Here is a 12,733-nt window from a genome sequence, read left to right on the forward strand (position 1 = left end):
AAAAAAAAAAAAAAAAAAAGAAAATAAGCAGACAAAAAAAGTCAGTCACAAGAATGAATGGCAGACCTGGAAGCTACTTTTGGATAATTAGCACTTTGGTGCTATCATGAAAGAAAGAACAAGTCTGTATAATCCTCCTCTATCCAAAATCGTTTTTGATACTTATCTCCTGATTTTTTTTTTTCCTCACTGTCTCCCCGGCTGGTGTACAGTAGTGCAATCACGGCTCACTGAAGCCTCAACCTTCACCTGCTTCGTTTAGTAGAGACAGGAGTCTCCCTATCTTGCCCAGGCTTCTCTTGCACTCGAGCTCAAGTGACCACCCCTCCTGCCTTGCCCTCCCAAAGCGCTGGGATTACAGGCGTGAGCCCCTGCACCTGACCCTGATCTAGCCTTAAGTATAAACTTTTACCACCTGAGCAACAACAAACACATCTTTTTATTGTACCCTTAAAGAGCTCAATGAGCACTACATGCCCAAGAGAAAATTTACCTTCTGACGGATGCTCAAAGCCACAGTCAACAATGGCCCGGAGCAACTCTGGCTTGAGCAGGAAGTCACGAAAGCCAGAGCTGTGGATGGAGACATAGGAGCCCTTGACATCCTTCTTGGCAGGGGCCTCAGCCCCATCTCCCCCAGCTGCTGTCTCCACCTCATCATCTTCATAGTCCAAGAGCTCATTGTCCACATCGTTCTCTGCCATAACTGGGCCGGCAGGGGAAGACGGGAAGGGGGATCTGGATGGGTTCTCGCAAAACAGGTGAAAACAAGGGGTGAAGAGTAGGGGATTGAGGAACAGCAAAGGAAAATAAAGATACTATTTCTAACAGAAGAGCTGGGGAGGGGGAAAAAAAAAAAAGCAAGACTTAGTCACGAGCAGAGCCTTCACCACCTCTTTTCCATTCCCAGTTCCCACTTTCCCTAAACTAGGAAACTTTTACATGGAAAGAAAAACAGATACAACACATAAAAACGAAAAGCAAATACAACAGAACAGAAAAAGCAGCACCAGTGTAAGTGGTTAGGACACAGGTTCCCAACAAGATTAGCAATCACAGTAGCGGAAACCAGAAAAGTTGGAAGGGGAAGACCAACTTATAAATTCTTGATCTGAAAATAACAGTGAGGAAACATAATAGATAATAAAAGGTAAAATATGATTAATAACTTAGTAAAGTGGAAAATGGAGATGACAAGCAGAGTCCTGGAAAGTCCTCAAAGGAAGACTGCGCCTTCCTATTATAATCCCACCGTTATGGATGCCTAACTCAGCAGCCATCAGTCAAGGGTGATAGATGAGGGTCATCACTGCGCAAAGCGCTCATCTTTCGAAAAGAAAACATCACATGGCCGCCGTCCACCTCCCATAGCTCTCAGCCTCCCACTTCTCAGTATCCTCCCTTCCGTTGTTTAAGAAAGCCCTGTGTAATTAGCATGGGGGGGAGGGGCGGTGCAAGACAAATGGCTTGGCCACCAAAAAAAAAAAAATCCATGTCTCCACCCTACAATAACAAAGTTAATAGTTGACAGAAAAAGGCAATCCCCAGGCTTTAACAGGATCTTTACCAAGTGGTCTGACATCACTGTTGCGCTACGAAAGTGAGACTCCTTTTGGAGAAACATACAATGACACCAATAGTAAACACTTGGACGGTACTCCAAATTAACTTGGGCGAGTCAAGGTGAGAAAAATCCAACTGGGCCCAGAAACCGGCTCCTCCTCCCAGTCCCACCGTGGGCCAAGAAAGGGCTCAAGAAAGGACAAGTAAGGTGATAAGAGCCCCGCCCTCCGCAAATACCAAGACCAAGGGACGCCTAGCGCCGCCTCTCATTGATGCTGAGGCCTCCAATATGAAAAGAACCCACTGGAAGAAGGGAGCAAAACGAACACAATGGCGCCGAGGACACCATCTTGGATTGGGCCCCCCCTTAGCTTCCCTTCCTTCCCCCAAGAGCTCTTTGCTCTCGAAAGGGATGCAAGCTACGGAAATAGGGAACCAACTAGGCCCCAGAGACCAGACGATCGCCTGTGAAAAGGGTATCAGGAACCCATGTGACGGGATGGGTGCGAAGAAGCGCAGATGGCAACGGATTGTAGTGAACGCCAAAGCTTACCTAAGCAGGCAGAGCGCGTATGGCGGCAGCAACAGCGACGAAGGAGGGAAATCTGCCTTCACTTCCGGTTGCAGGCTTCGCTCTACTCCAACCTCCCGCCTTCTTGGCTGCAAGAGCGCAGGCGCAAGGGACCGGAAACGGGGCCTTCCGCGGTTGTACAGATCCGTGCGCTCCAGGCTTGCCTTTGGAAAATGCCTGTCTGAAATTTGTTTTAAAACCGTTTCTAACTTCCCTGCTACCGCCAGTAACAAAAGGTATAAAGGAAACTAACGTCTCCTCCCACTGTTATCTTTCTTCTGTTGTCGTACTCCTCTCCATGCCTCTCATCTCTTCGTTTAGGTTTTTGCCATGCAGGTCTTCTCTCTAGGCACTCCATGGATGCGCGGGGAACCGGTGTGGCGAGGGCTGCGAGTTCCCACGGGGTCCTTGGCCCGGTAGTGAAGGTGACCTGAGGGCGGCTGGGCAAGCACTAGGAAACGGCAGGCCCTAGCTGAGGGGAGGGGCGTTGCCCGACTCTTTCCCCTCGTGGGGCTAGTGGGCGGTATTTTCCCAAAAGGATGCTGTCCGAGGTAGCTGCGGCCCTAGGGCCAGGGAGTCAGGAAGGTGTTCTGAATCCGAGCGGGAAGACGGGGTCTGGATTCGGCCCCAAGTATCAATAGTAGGGCTCGAGGGTTCTACTACATTCCATTAATACTGTTTTTGTTTTTGTTTTGAGACAGAGTTTCGCTGTGTCGCCCAGGCTGGAGTGCAATGGCGTGGTCTCGGCTCACTGCAACCTCTGCTTCCTGGGTTCAAGCGATTCTCCTGCCTCAGCCTCTCAAGTAGCTAGGATTACAGGCGCCCGCTACCACGCCCAGCAAATTTTTGGTTTTTTAGTAGAGACGGGTTTTCACCAATGTATGACCTCAGGTGATCCACCCGCCTCGGCCTCCCAAAGTGCTGGGATGACAGGCATGAGCCACCTCACCCGGCCCATTAATACTGCTAATTCGAGCAGAATGTTCTTGGCCCCACCCCAACAGCCCCATTGTTCAACCTGGATTTTTTTCCTGAATGAAACATTTGCCATCCCTGTCTTTGAGATGGGGAGCTACAAAAGTAAGACCTGATGTCCTGCTGTGTAATAAAACAACAAACGTTTGACCCTCTCCCTGTTAGCACACTTAATCTTTTAATACTAAGGAGTAGGTACCGTTCTTGTCATCTTATTGACAGAAGCAAAGCAACATATCCCAAGCAGTACAGCTGGTGAGGTTACAGCCAGGATGCAAACATCTCTAATTCTCTATTGTATTCTGCCTCCCTGCTCAAAGAATCTGGTTAGTGAATACACTACAGGTTACCTTATTGGTTCAAATTCTTGGTGAAGCAAGCTTGTCTTCAGTGACAAAATGAAGTAACTAATTCAAGAATAGTGTCATAGAAGGTATTTTCCCACGTATCATTCAATTTATGCAAAAGTATCAACTGCCTCCCTTGTGCCACATGCTGTCCTAGGTTCTGGGGACACAGCAGTCAACAGCCCTTTTCTCACAGTGTTTACATTACAGGGAAGAAAACACATAAAGACAAATATAATGTCAAGTATCGATAAGTGTTCGGGGTCCAGTGACTCAGGCCTGTAACTTAACCCTTGAGGAAGCCGAGGCCGAAGGATTGCTTGAGCCCAGGAGTTTCAGACCAGCCTGGGCAACAGTGAATCTCTACAAAAAATTTTAAAATTAGCTAGGCATAGTGGCACTCGCCCGTAATCCCAGCTACTCAGGAGGCTGAAGTGGGAGGATCATTTGAGTCCAGGAGGTCAAGGCTGCAATGAGCTGGAACTCCAGCCTGGGCAACACAGTGGGACCTTGTCTCAAAAAACCAGTAGCAGTAAGTGCTATGAAGAAAATGCAAGGTAAAGGGGCAAAGAGCACTTGCTCCTACATTCCAGCTTTTCTCTGTAGTTGCCATCTATAGTCCTCAGATTCCCAAATGAGGAACCATGTTTCTCCCTTTAGAGAAATAATAAAGTACTACTTGTTCTTGTTTCCCCAACACGTTTCAAAGGATAGCCATTTGGGCTGTTTAGGGAATATGTAAACAAAAAACAAGAAAGTGACTGAAGGCCGGGCGCAGTGGCTCACACCTCTAATCCCAGCACTTTGGGAGGCCGAGGCAGGTGGGTCACTTGAGGTCAGGAGTTTGAGACCAGCCTGACCAACAGGGTGAAACCCCATCTCTACTAAAAATACAAAAAATAGCCACGTGTGGTGGCACACACCCATAATTCCAGCTGCTTGGGAGGCTGAGACAGGAGAATCACTTGAACCCGGGGGCAGAGGTTGCAGTGAGCCGAGATCGCGCCATTGTATTCCAGCCTGGGCAACAAGAGCAAAACTCCATCTCAAAAAAAAGTGGCTGAAAATGAGAAATGATGAGGCAAAAGGAGGCTGCTTCAACTCACCAATTTATTTGCCAATAGTTAGTTTATTGATACTTTTTTTATTGTTACAATGGGAAAGTAAGGTGTCAAGGATGTAGAAAGGAAGGGCATGCATATGAGGGAACACAGTATCATTTTAGATCTTGGAAAACAATGAGCATCTGATAAGTCTCTGGGGAAATAGGAAAGGAGGAAAATCCAATAAAGAGAAAGATCAGCATAAGAAAAACAAAGAGAGCCTATAAAATGCAGTTATCTACCTGGAATTGTAAGCGAGGGGCTAAATGTAGTCATCTCCTCTTTTTGGAGATCAGAAGGTCTCTGGGAAAAGAGAAGAACCAATTATTCAGAAAATAACTAGGGTCACAGAATGAACAAGTGGAATTAGAGAGCCACTGATGGAAGTGAGGAAACAGCAGTGTAGGTTTTGGCCGGTGAGCAGGTGGTGGTAATAGTATCATAGGGTTGCTAATTATTGAATCACTGCTACTACATGGGAGGAACTGTGCTACACTTTACAGAATGATTCCAAATCATTGAAGCAACCCTCACAAGGTAGGCATTATTATCATCCCAGTTTCACAGAGGAGGACATCGAGGCTACCAAGTTAAGTAGCTTGTCCTGGTTCCACAGCCAGCAAGCAACAGGGTCAAGAGAGGGACCCACATCTGCGAGACGCTGAAGTCAGGATGTTTTCCACATTCCTACTTCCCCATATTACAAATTTCACAGAGGGTTTAGGTGAGAATGACTTGGGAGTTTACAAAGTCCCAGTGAGGGTTAAAGAACAACAAGGAGATTCAGATGTGAGCAGGATATTTATAAGTGTCACAAGAAAATTATTGGATCCTGCCTCCCAGGATTTTTAGGGGATGGAAAGAAGACAGGGATTATGGTGGGAGGTGATTTTGATTGGAGGATTTCTTTGAGGGAGAGAACTGGCAGAAGGAGTCAGGCCCTAGGCAGAAATCCGGTAGTTGGGGTGGACTTGGGGCCTGACATCGCAGACCATGCCAAGAAGCTGGGCCAGGACACGCTCTCGGTTTCTCTGCTGGGAGCTCTGCATGCCCTGCACCTGGCGCCTTGTAGCCTGCTCCACCTCAGCGGACAGGTTCCCCTGGGAACCCATGGCCTAGGGGGTAGGGAGAGGGGTGGAAGAGAGAAAGGGAAAAGCAGAAACAGAGAGACAAGGGTCCAGGCATATGAGGGGAAAGATCCTGAAACAAAGCCTAGAAGAAAGGCCCTCTCAGAAACTACCCCCATCCCACAGAAATACCCCAACACCAAAGAGATCAACCCTTTCCCCTTAGACCTAACATGCAACTTCATCCTAAAACAGACTGTAATATCCCCACCACCTCACCGTCCATGACCATAAAACTCTACCCTCCACCACAAATGTTAATCATACTCCACATAGATGTTATACTTTACACAGACTGTGACATTCCACCCATAAGCTCTATGTGGCCTTCAAAAATCCCAGACTCTCTTACATATCATCACAAAGTTTCACCAATGTTGTGGTCCCTGCCAGGGTCCCCTCAGCCTCAGCCCTCTGCCACCATATTTTCTTGTTGAGTCACCCTTACACACCTCACAAGATGTACCCACTAGCTTGCACTGGGGTCTCATACCAACTCTGCCTCAACTCACCGCCTGCTGCTTGCTCTGGAATTCCTGCTCTCGCTCTCTGCGGTATTGCTCCACCTCCATCTGTGCCTCCTCCTTTGCCTGCTTCAGTCGCCGGGCCTTCCCTGGAGGCAGAAGAAAGGACAGTGGGTGGGGTGGGCCCACACACACACACACACACGTAATAGCAGGGGTCAGTCCCTTCCAGAAAGTTATACAGCCTTCTCTCAGCCAACCAGGGGCCAGATTCTAATATCCATCCATTTCTTCCCTCCTAACCAGCCTCCAGACCCTAGCTGTCTTCCCACTAGCCTTGGGTTTTCCCAAAATGTTTGCGTCCCCCACCCCCAATTTTCTTTCCAGACTCCTAAGGGAGGAAAGAGGAGACTCACTCTTTCTGGCATCTGCCACCTTCTCAGCTGCCCGCTTCTCAGCTTGCAGAAGCTGCTGGATACCCTGGGACTGACTGGCCATTTCTGTTGTTATGGCCAATGCTGTTTTGAATGCTGTGAAGGTACCAGATGGCTCCCACCCCCCACCGCTCACTTCTCCTCCTCCAGCTCGTTGCTACAGTCCTCCACTACCCCTGGGTCTTAGTGCTCCCCTTCTCACTCAGCCTACTGCACCGGGTGTTTCCCCCAATCTCATCCTCCTATTGATGACTGGTCCTGCTCTCTAGCACTTCTTGCTCAGGCAGTACCCAAAGGGGCCGCCTGGGAGCAGCAGAGACCAGGCCCAAAGCTGTGGGTTTATAACAGATTAGTCATCCCAGTCGGAAAGGTCTAGGGATGAGGCAGGGGCGGAGACGGGGGAGTACTGGGGTGGGAGAAGGAGAACTTGATTGGTGGGAGAAGGAGAACTTGATTGGTGGTATCAGAGGAAGCATAAAGGGTTGTGAATGGGGTGAAAAGGTAAGGATGTCATCATGCAACCTGTGTTGGGAAAAGAGCATTCTGGGCTTAATTCTAAACTAACTCTCTCCCTTTCTCTCGCTCTCCACCACCCCGCCCCCTCCCCTGCCTCCCGTAGTTAACATCTCCATCTTTTTCTACATATTTCTCAAGTACAAATTTCTGCATCTCACTTGCCCTATCCTACGATAGTCTTCTTCTGTCTTTTGTGTGTATTTTTTCTCTTTTTTGATCTGTCCCTGTAATTGGCCCACTGTGGTTTTTGTTTTTGTTTTCCATGTTTAATGTGATTTTTATCCTATCTGTATCTCCCGTTTTCTCTCTCTTCTCATCTTTTCGTCCATCACTGAACCATCTCCTCTCTCTGCCAAGTTAGAGGAGGCGGGAAAAACCCTCCAAATAACTCTCTTTTCTCTCTCCCCTCTCCTCCTTTTCCTCGCCTCTAGTCCAGTCTTCTGGTTTCAGACGGACCCTTAGCTTAAGTTCCCTAGTTTCCCCCGGGAGATGTGGCCAAGAACCACCCTGTCGGGGCGGAACGACATCCGGTAACGCCCCTCACAGTTCACTTCCGCCCTCCACCTGCGACTCTGCTTGCGCCATTTCCTCCAGCCTGGAGTGTCTCCGCCCTTCCCGCCTCCCGTCTCCGAGCTTCTTAAACACAGGCCTTGGGCCTACAGCTCTGGGGGTACTTGGGGGGGCGGGGGCAGGTCTGATGAGTAACCCCTCCCCCCAGGTTCCAGAGGAAGAAGCCTCCACATCTGTCTGCCGGGTACATGATATTCAATTTCTAGATCATTATTGGAGATTATCTGTGACTTTTTAAAACTCAGATTTCTGCTGATAAAAATTTTCCCCATCCGGCCCTGTTGGGTTTTTTAAAAGTTCTTTGTTAAAAATTAAAAATTTACCTGGGCTCCTGAGCCTTAAACCAATTATTTACCCTTTTCTCGAATTTTACATTAAAAAAATTAAATCTCTGATCCATCACCCCCCTCAAAAAAAATTTTTTTATTCAAATCTATCATCTGATAAAGGATAAGGGTTAGGATAGGCCTCATCTCTTGTTGAAGATATTAGAAATAAACGGAACCAAAGGGAGAAACAACAGGGGATGTCAGAGATGGAGAGAGAAGGACCAGCCAAGACTGAAGTCCTGACTGCTGCCTTTTTTCCTTCCTCAGCCCAAGAGTTCCATGGCCTCCACTTCCCGCCGCCAACGCCGAGAACGTCGCTTCCGTCGTTACTTGTCTGCAGGACGGCTGGTCCGGGCCCAGGCCCTCCTCCAGCGACACCCAGGCCTCGATGTAGATGCTGGGCAGCCCCCACCACTGCACCGGGCCTGTGCCCGCCACGATGCCCCAGCCCTGTGCCTGCTGCTTCGGCTCGGGGCTGACCCTGCCCACCAGGACCGCCATGGGGACACGGCACTGCATGCTGCTGCCCGCCAAGGCCCAGATGGTGAGTCTGCTCAGTGGGGAACAAGGTCATAAGCAGCTGACCAGACCTGAAATGAAAGCCAACCAATAGTTGAGAATTAAGCTACTTATTTTGTCATCAGGACCTAGGGAAGGATTTAACCAAGTTGGCATATGGCTGTCATTTGTGCCTTTACATTCCTGAGCTACCATTGTCTGAAGAACCCAACATTCCCCAAACAGCAACTGGTCTTCAAATTTCACATCTGTTTAGATTAGTAGCTACTTTGTTTCTTTTTTTTTTTTTTTTTTTTTTTTTTTTTTTTTTTTTGAGACGGAGTCTCGCCCTGTCGCCCAGGCTGGAGTGCAGTGGCGCAATCTCGGCTCACTGCAAGCTCCGCCTCCCGGGTTCACGCCATTCTCCTGCCTCAGCCTCCCAAGTAGCTGGGACTACAGGCGCCCGCCGCCACACCCGGCTAATTTTTTGTATTTTTAGTAGAGACGGGGTTTCACCGTGTTAGCCGGGATGGTCCCGATCTCCTGACCTTGTGATCCGCCCGCCTGGGCCTCCCAAAGTGCTGGGTTTACAAGCGGGAGCCACCATGCCCGGCCCCTACTTTGTTTCTTGACGGATTGTTTGCTTGTAGCCAAAAAGTAGCATAGAAGGTAGGTTCTGGCGTTAGACTGCCTGGATTCAAACCCCAGCTCCAAATCCCAGCTCCACACTTCATAGCTACCTATTGGACAGGATACTTGAGGCTTAGTTTGCCGACGTGTAAATATTAAAATAATAACAACCTTTGCTATGTGCCAGGCATTTCTCGTAAAGTAACACATTTAATCCTCATAACAGTCTTAGGAGGTGAATACTGATATTATACCCCATTTCCCAGCTAAGGAAACAGGGCATAGATAAGTCATTTGCCAAAGTTACAGTTATTCACTGGTAGAGCAGAGATTATAACCCAGATGGACTAGATAGAGTGTCCATGCTTTTAACAGCTACATTGTCCTGTGTTAGACATTATAGCATTGTACCTTGATTGTGCCCATGTTCAAAGTACCCATGTTGTGCTACATATGTTTGGAGAAGCAATTGACATAGTACAAAATTAGAGTACCTGGCACACACAATAAGCACTTGGTAGATGCTGGCGATTGTTGTTCCTGGTTTGTTTGTTTGTTTGTTTGTTTGTTTTTTATGGAGTTTCTGTCTTGCCCAGGCTAGAATGCAATGGTGCAATCCTGGCTCACTGCAGTCTCTTCCTCCCTGATTCAAGTGATTCTCATGCCTCAACTTCCCAAGTAGCTGGGATTACAGGCGTGTGCCACGTAATCCCAAAAATTACATCCGGCTAATTTTTATATTTTTAGTAGAGATGGGTTTTCGCCACATTGGACAGGCCGGTCTCGAACGCCTGACCTCAGGTGATCCACCAACCTCAGCCTCTCAAAGTGCTGGGATTACAGGCTTGAGCCACCACGCCTAGCCTTGTTCCTGTTTTTGTTATCAGCAGGTCCATACTCCCTTACCCACAATTCTAAACTCAAAAACACTCTGAGAACCGAACATTTTTCATCAGGCTGCCACCAAAATTCATTTGGTGACAGAAAACTAATCTGAACTAAAGTAAGACTTATCTATGATTTATTTTTATCCTACTGATGTCAATATTCATACATTTCCCTGCAGAAACACTCATGTGTTTGGTTCTTGGGGCTACCCAGGCCCTCCTGGGCTACCTAATATATAGTGAGTATACTTTTAGGTCAGCCCTATCAAGTCCCAAAATCATTTGAATTCTGCAAAACTTTTGGCACTTGAAGGATTCACATGGGGAACCTGGTGATATTGTAATAGTGGTGGAGGCTGGGCGCAGTGGCTCACGCGTGTAATCCCAGCACTTTGGGAGGTCGAGGAAAGCAGATCACGAGGTCAGGAGTTCGAGACCAGCCTGGCCAACGTAGTGAAACGCCTGTCTGTACTAAAAATACAAAAATTAGCCAGGCATGGTGGTGCACATCTGTAGTCTCAGCTGCTTGGGAGGCTGAGGCAGGAGAATTACTTGAACCCGGGAGGCAGAATTGTGGTGAGCCGAGATCACACGACTGCATTCCAGCCTGGGTGACAGTGAGACTCTGTCTCAAAAAAAAAAGGAAAAAAATAGTGGTGGAAGCAGCTCTTTATAGGTAGAGCCCTGCTTACTAGAATAAAAGGTGAAACCTTCTTTCCCCATCTAGAGATTTCCTTCTGGAGTAAGACCATTAGAGGAAAACCTCTAGATCCGATGAACAACCCTAACATCCCCCAGCTCAAGTATAGACAGAAGGCCCCTCCCACAAAACCTCCCCCAAATGGTCAAAAACCCCCCTATTTAAAAATGTCCTTTAACATACCTGAGATAGGCTAGCATATTCAGATTTGTTTCTTCTTGTTGTTTTTACTTAAAACAGAGTAGATTTACCAAGTGTAGGCATCTAACTTGACAGCTCATATTGTAAGAGGCAGGACCCTGGAAGGCAAAAGAGCAGATTACCCCGAGGCAGACCTGCATCCAGACCCCAGCTCTGCCATCGACAGGGACACGCAGCTTACCTCTGTGAGCCCAATTTGCCTCACAAAAATGGGAGTTTAGTTTTGTTTTGTTTTGAGATGGAGTTTCATTCTTGTTGCCCAGGCTAGAGTGCAATGGCGTAATTTCAGCCCACCACAACCTCTGCTTCCTGGGTTCAAGAGATTCTCCTGCCTCAGCCTCCCAAGTAGCTGGGATTACAGGCATGTGCCGTCACGCCCAGCTAATTTTGTATTTTTAGTAGAGATAGTGTTTCTCTATGTTGGTCAGTCTGGTCTCAAACTCCCAACCTCAGGTGACCCGCCAGCCTCAGCCTCCCAAAGTGCTGGGATTACAGGCGTGAGCCACCACGCTCAGCCAAAATGCCCCTGATAGTATGGTAGGGATTTCCTTTATTGTTTGTTTGTTCGTTTTGAGGCAGGATCTCATTCTGTCTCCCAGGCTGGAGTGCAGTGGTGCAGTCTTGGCTCACTGCAGCCTCTACCTCGTGGGCTCAAGCAGTCCTCCCACCTCAGCCTCCCTAGTAGCTGGAACTACAAGCACACACCACCATGCCCAGCTAATTTTTTGTATTTTTGGTAGAGACTGTTTTGCTATGTTATTCAGGCTGTTCTCCAACTCCTAAGTTCAAGCAGTCTGCCCACCTCAGCTTCCCAAAGTGCCGGGACTAGAGGCATGAGCCACCATGCCCAACTCTATTGTATTGAATTTTAAGACGCTGGTAAGACTGATATCCCATTTACAGATGAGGAAAGCAGGGCCCAGAAGGTTCGGGAACTTGTCTGAAATCTCACATCTTTCAGGTCATTGTCTTCCAGAGGGGGACCCAAGCTCAGTGCCTTCACTCCCAAACCCTGGTGTCCTCTCTGGCCTTATTTACTCCTGGTCCCCTGCCAGCCCTGCCACCAGATGGCCTTCTAACTCCTTGGTTGAAAGACCCATCTCATTCGGCTTCCAGCTTCCTTTTTTTTTTTGAGACAGAGTCTTGCTCTGTCACCCAGGCTGGAGTGCAGTGGCACGATCTCGGGTCACTACAGCCTCTGCTTCCTGGGTTCAAGCAATTCTCCTGCCTCAGCCTCCCAAGTAGCTGAGATTACAGGCACACACCACCATGCCCAGCTAATTTTTTTGTTTTTATTAATTTTTTTATTTTTATTTATTTATTTTTGAGATGGAGTCTCCCTCTGTCCCCCAGGCTGGAGTGTAGTGGCAGTATCTTGACTCACTGCAGCCTCCACCTCCCGGGTTCAAGTGATTCTCCTTCCTCAGCCTCCTGAGTAGCCAGGACTATAGGAGCCTGCCACCACGCCTGGCTAATTTTTGTATTTTTAATAGAGACGAGGTTTCAACATGTTGGCCAGACTGGTCTCAAACTCCTGACCTCAGGTGATCCATCTGCCTTGGCCTCCCAAAGTGCTGGAATTACAGGTGTGAGCCACCATGCCCGACCCAATTTTTGTATTTTTAGTAGAGAAGGGGTTTCTTTTTTTTTTCTCGAGACAAAGTCTCGCTCTGTTGCCCAGGCTGGAGTGCAGTGGCGGCGCAATATCAGCTTACTGCACGCTCCGTCTCCCAGGTTCACGCCATTCTCCTGCCTCAGCCTCCCAAGTAGCTGGGACTACAGGCGCCCGCCACCACGCCCGGCTAATTTTTTGTACTT

General features: G+C 48.2%; 3 protein-coding genes across 10 annotated transcripts in view; 1 reads left to right on the forward strand and 2 right to left on the reverse strand.

Moving 5' to 3' along the window:
* DDX39B (DEAD (Asp-Glu-Ala-Asp) box polypeptide 39B) overlaps positions 1–2,618 on the reverse strand; it is a 12,773-nt gene extending 10,155 nt beyond the window's left edge. Inside the window, exons 1-2 of one of the 3 annotated variants that reach the window (XM_012000461.1) lie at positions 2,117–2,618; positions 494–706 (exon numbers count right to left, since the gene is read on the reverse strand). In XM_012000461.1, coding sequence (XP_011855851.1) covers positions 494–704 — 211 coding nt within the window. In that variant the 5' untranslated portion in view covers positions 705–706; positions 2,117–2,618. Of the gene's footprint in view, positions 1–493; positions 837–2,116 lie in introns of all 3 variants that reach the window. The other 2 variants (XM_012000460.1, XM_012000463.1) reach the window with 2 other exon arrangements.
* Positions 2,619–4,565: 1,947 nt separating this feature from the next.
* On the reverse strand, positions 4,566–6,937 carry ATP6V1G2 (ATPase, H+ transporting, lysosomal 13kDa, V1 subunit G2). 3 transcript variants are annotated; one of them, XM_012000459.1, is made up of 3 exons: positions 6,721–6,937; positions 6,199–6,299; positions 4,566–5,674 (listed from the first exon to the last, which is right to left on the reverse strand). In XM_012000459.1, exons 2-3 carry the CDS (start codon positions 6,256–6,258, stop codon positions 5,501–5,503), a joined length of 234 nt encoding a protein of 77 aa, XP_011855849.1. In that variant the 5' UTR covers positions 6,259–6,299; positions 6,721–6,937; the 3' UTR covers positions 4,566–5,500. The 3 variants fall into 3 exon arrangements, with proteins under 3 accessions (XP_011855849.1, XP_011855848.1, XP_011855847.1); XM_012000458.1 differs by having other exon boundaries at positions 4,566–5,632; positions 6,277–6,299; positions 6,567–6,937; XM_012000457.1 differs by having other exon boundaries at positions 6,567–6,937.
* Positions 6,934–12,733, forward strand: part of NFKBIL1 (nuclear factor of kappa light polypeptide gene enhancer in B-cells inhibitor-like 1) — an 11,940-nt gene continuing 6,140 nt past the window's right edge. For 2 of the 4 annotated variants that reach the window (XM_012000455.1, XM_012000456.1), the window contains exons 1-2: positions 7,677–7,854; positions 8,267–8,543. In XM_012000455.1, the coding sequence (XP_011855845.1) occupies positions 7,798–7,854; positions 8,267–8,543 (334 nt within the window). In that variant the 5' untranslated portion in view covers positions 7,677–7,797. Of the gene's footprint in view, positions 7,086–7,676; positions 7,855–8,266; positions 8,544–12,733 lie in introns of those variants that run through there. The other 2 variants (XM_012000453.1, XM_012000454.1) reach the window with 2 other exon arrangements.

This window comes from Mandrillus leucophaeus, unplaced genomic scaffold (assembly GCF_000951045.1).
Source record: "Mandrillus leucophaeus isolate KB7577 unplaced genomic scaffold, Mleu.le_1.0 Scaffold630, whole genome shotgun sequence".
Lineage (NCBI taxonomy): Eukaryota > Metazoa > Chordata > Mammalia > Primates > Cercopithecidae > Mandrillus > Mandrillus leucophaeus.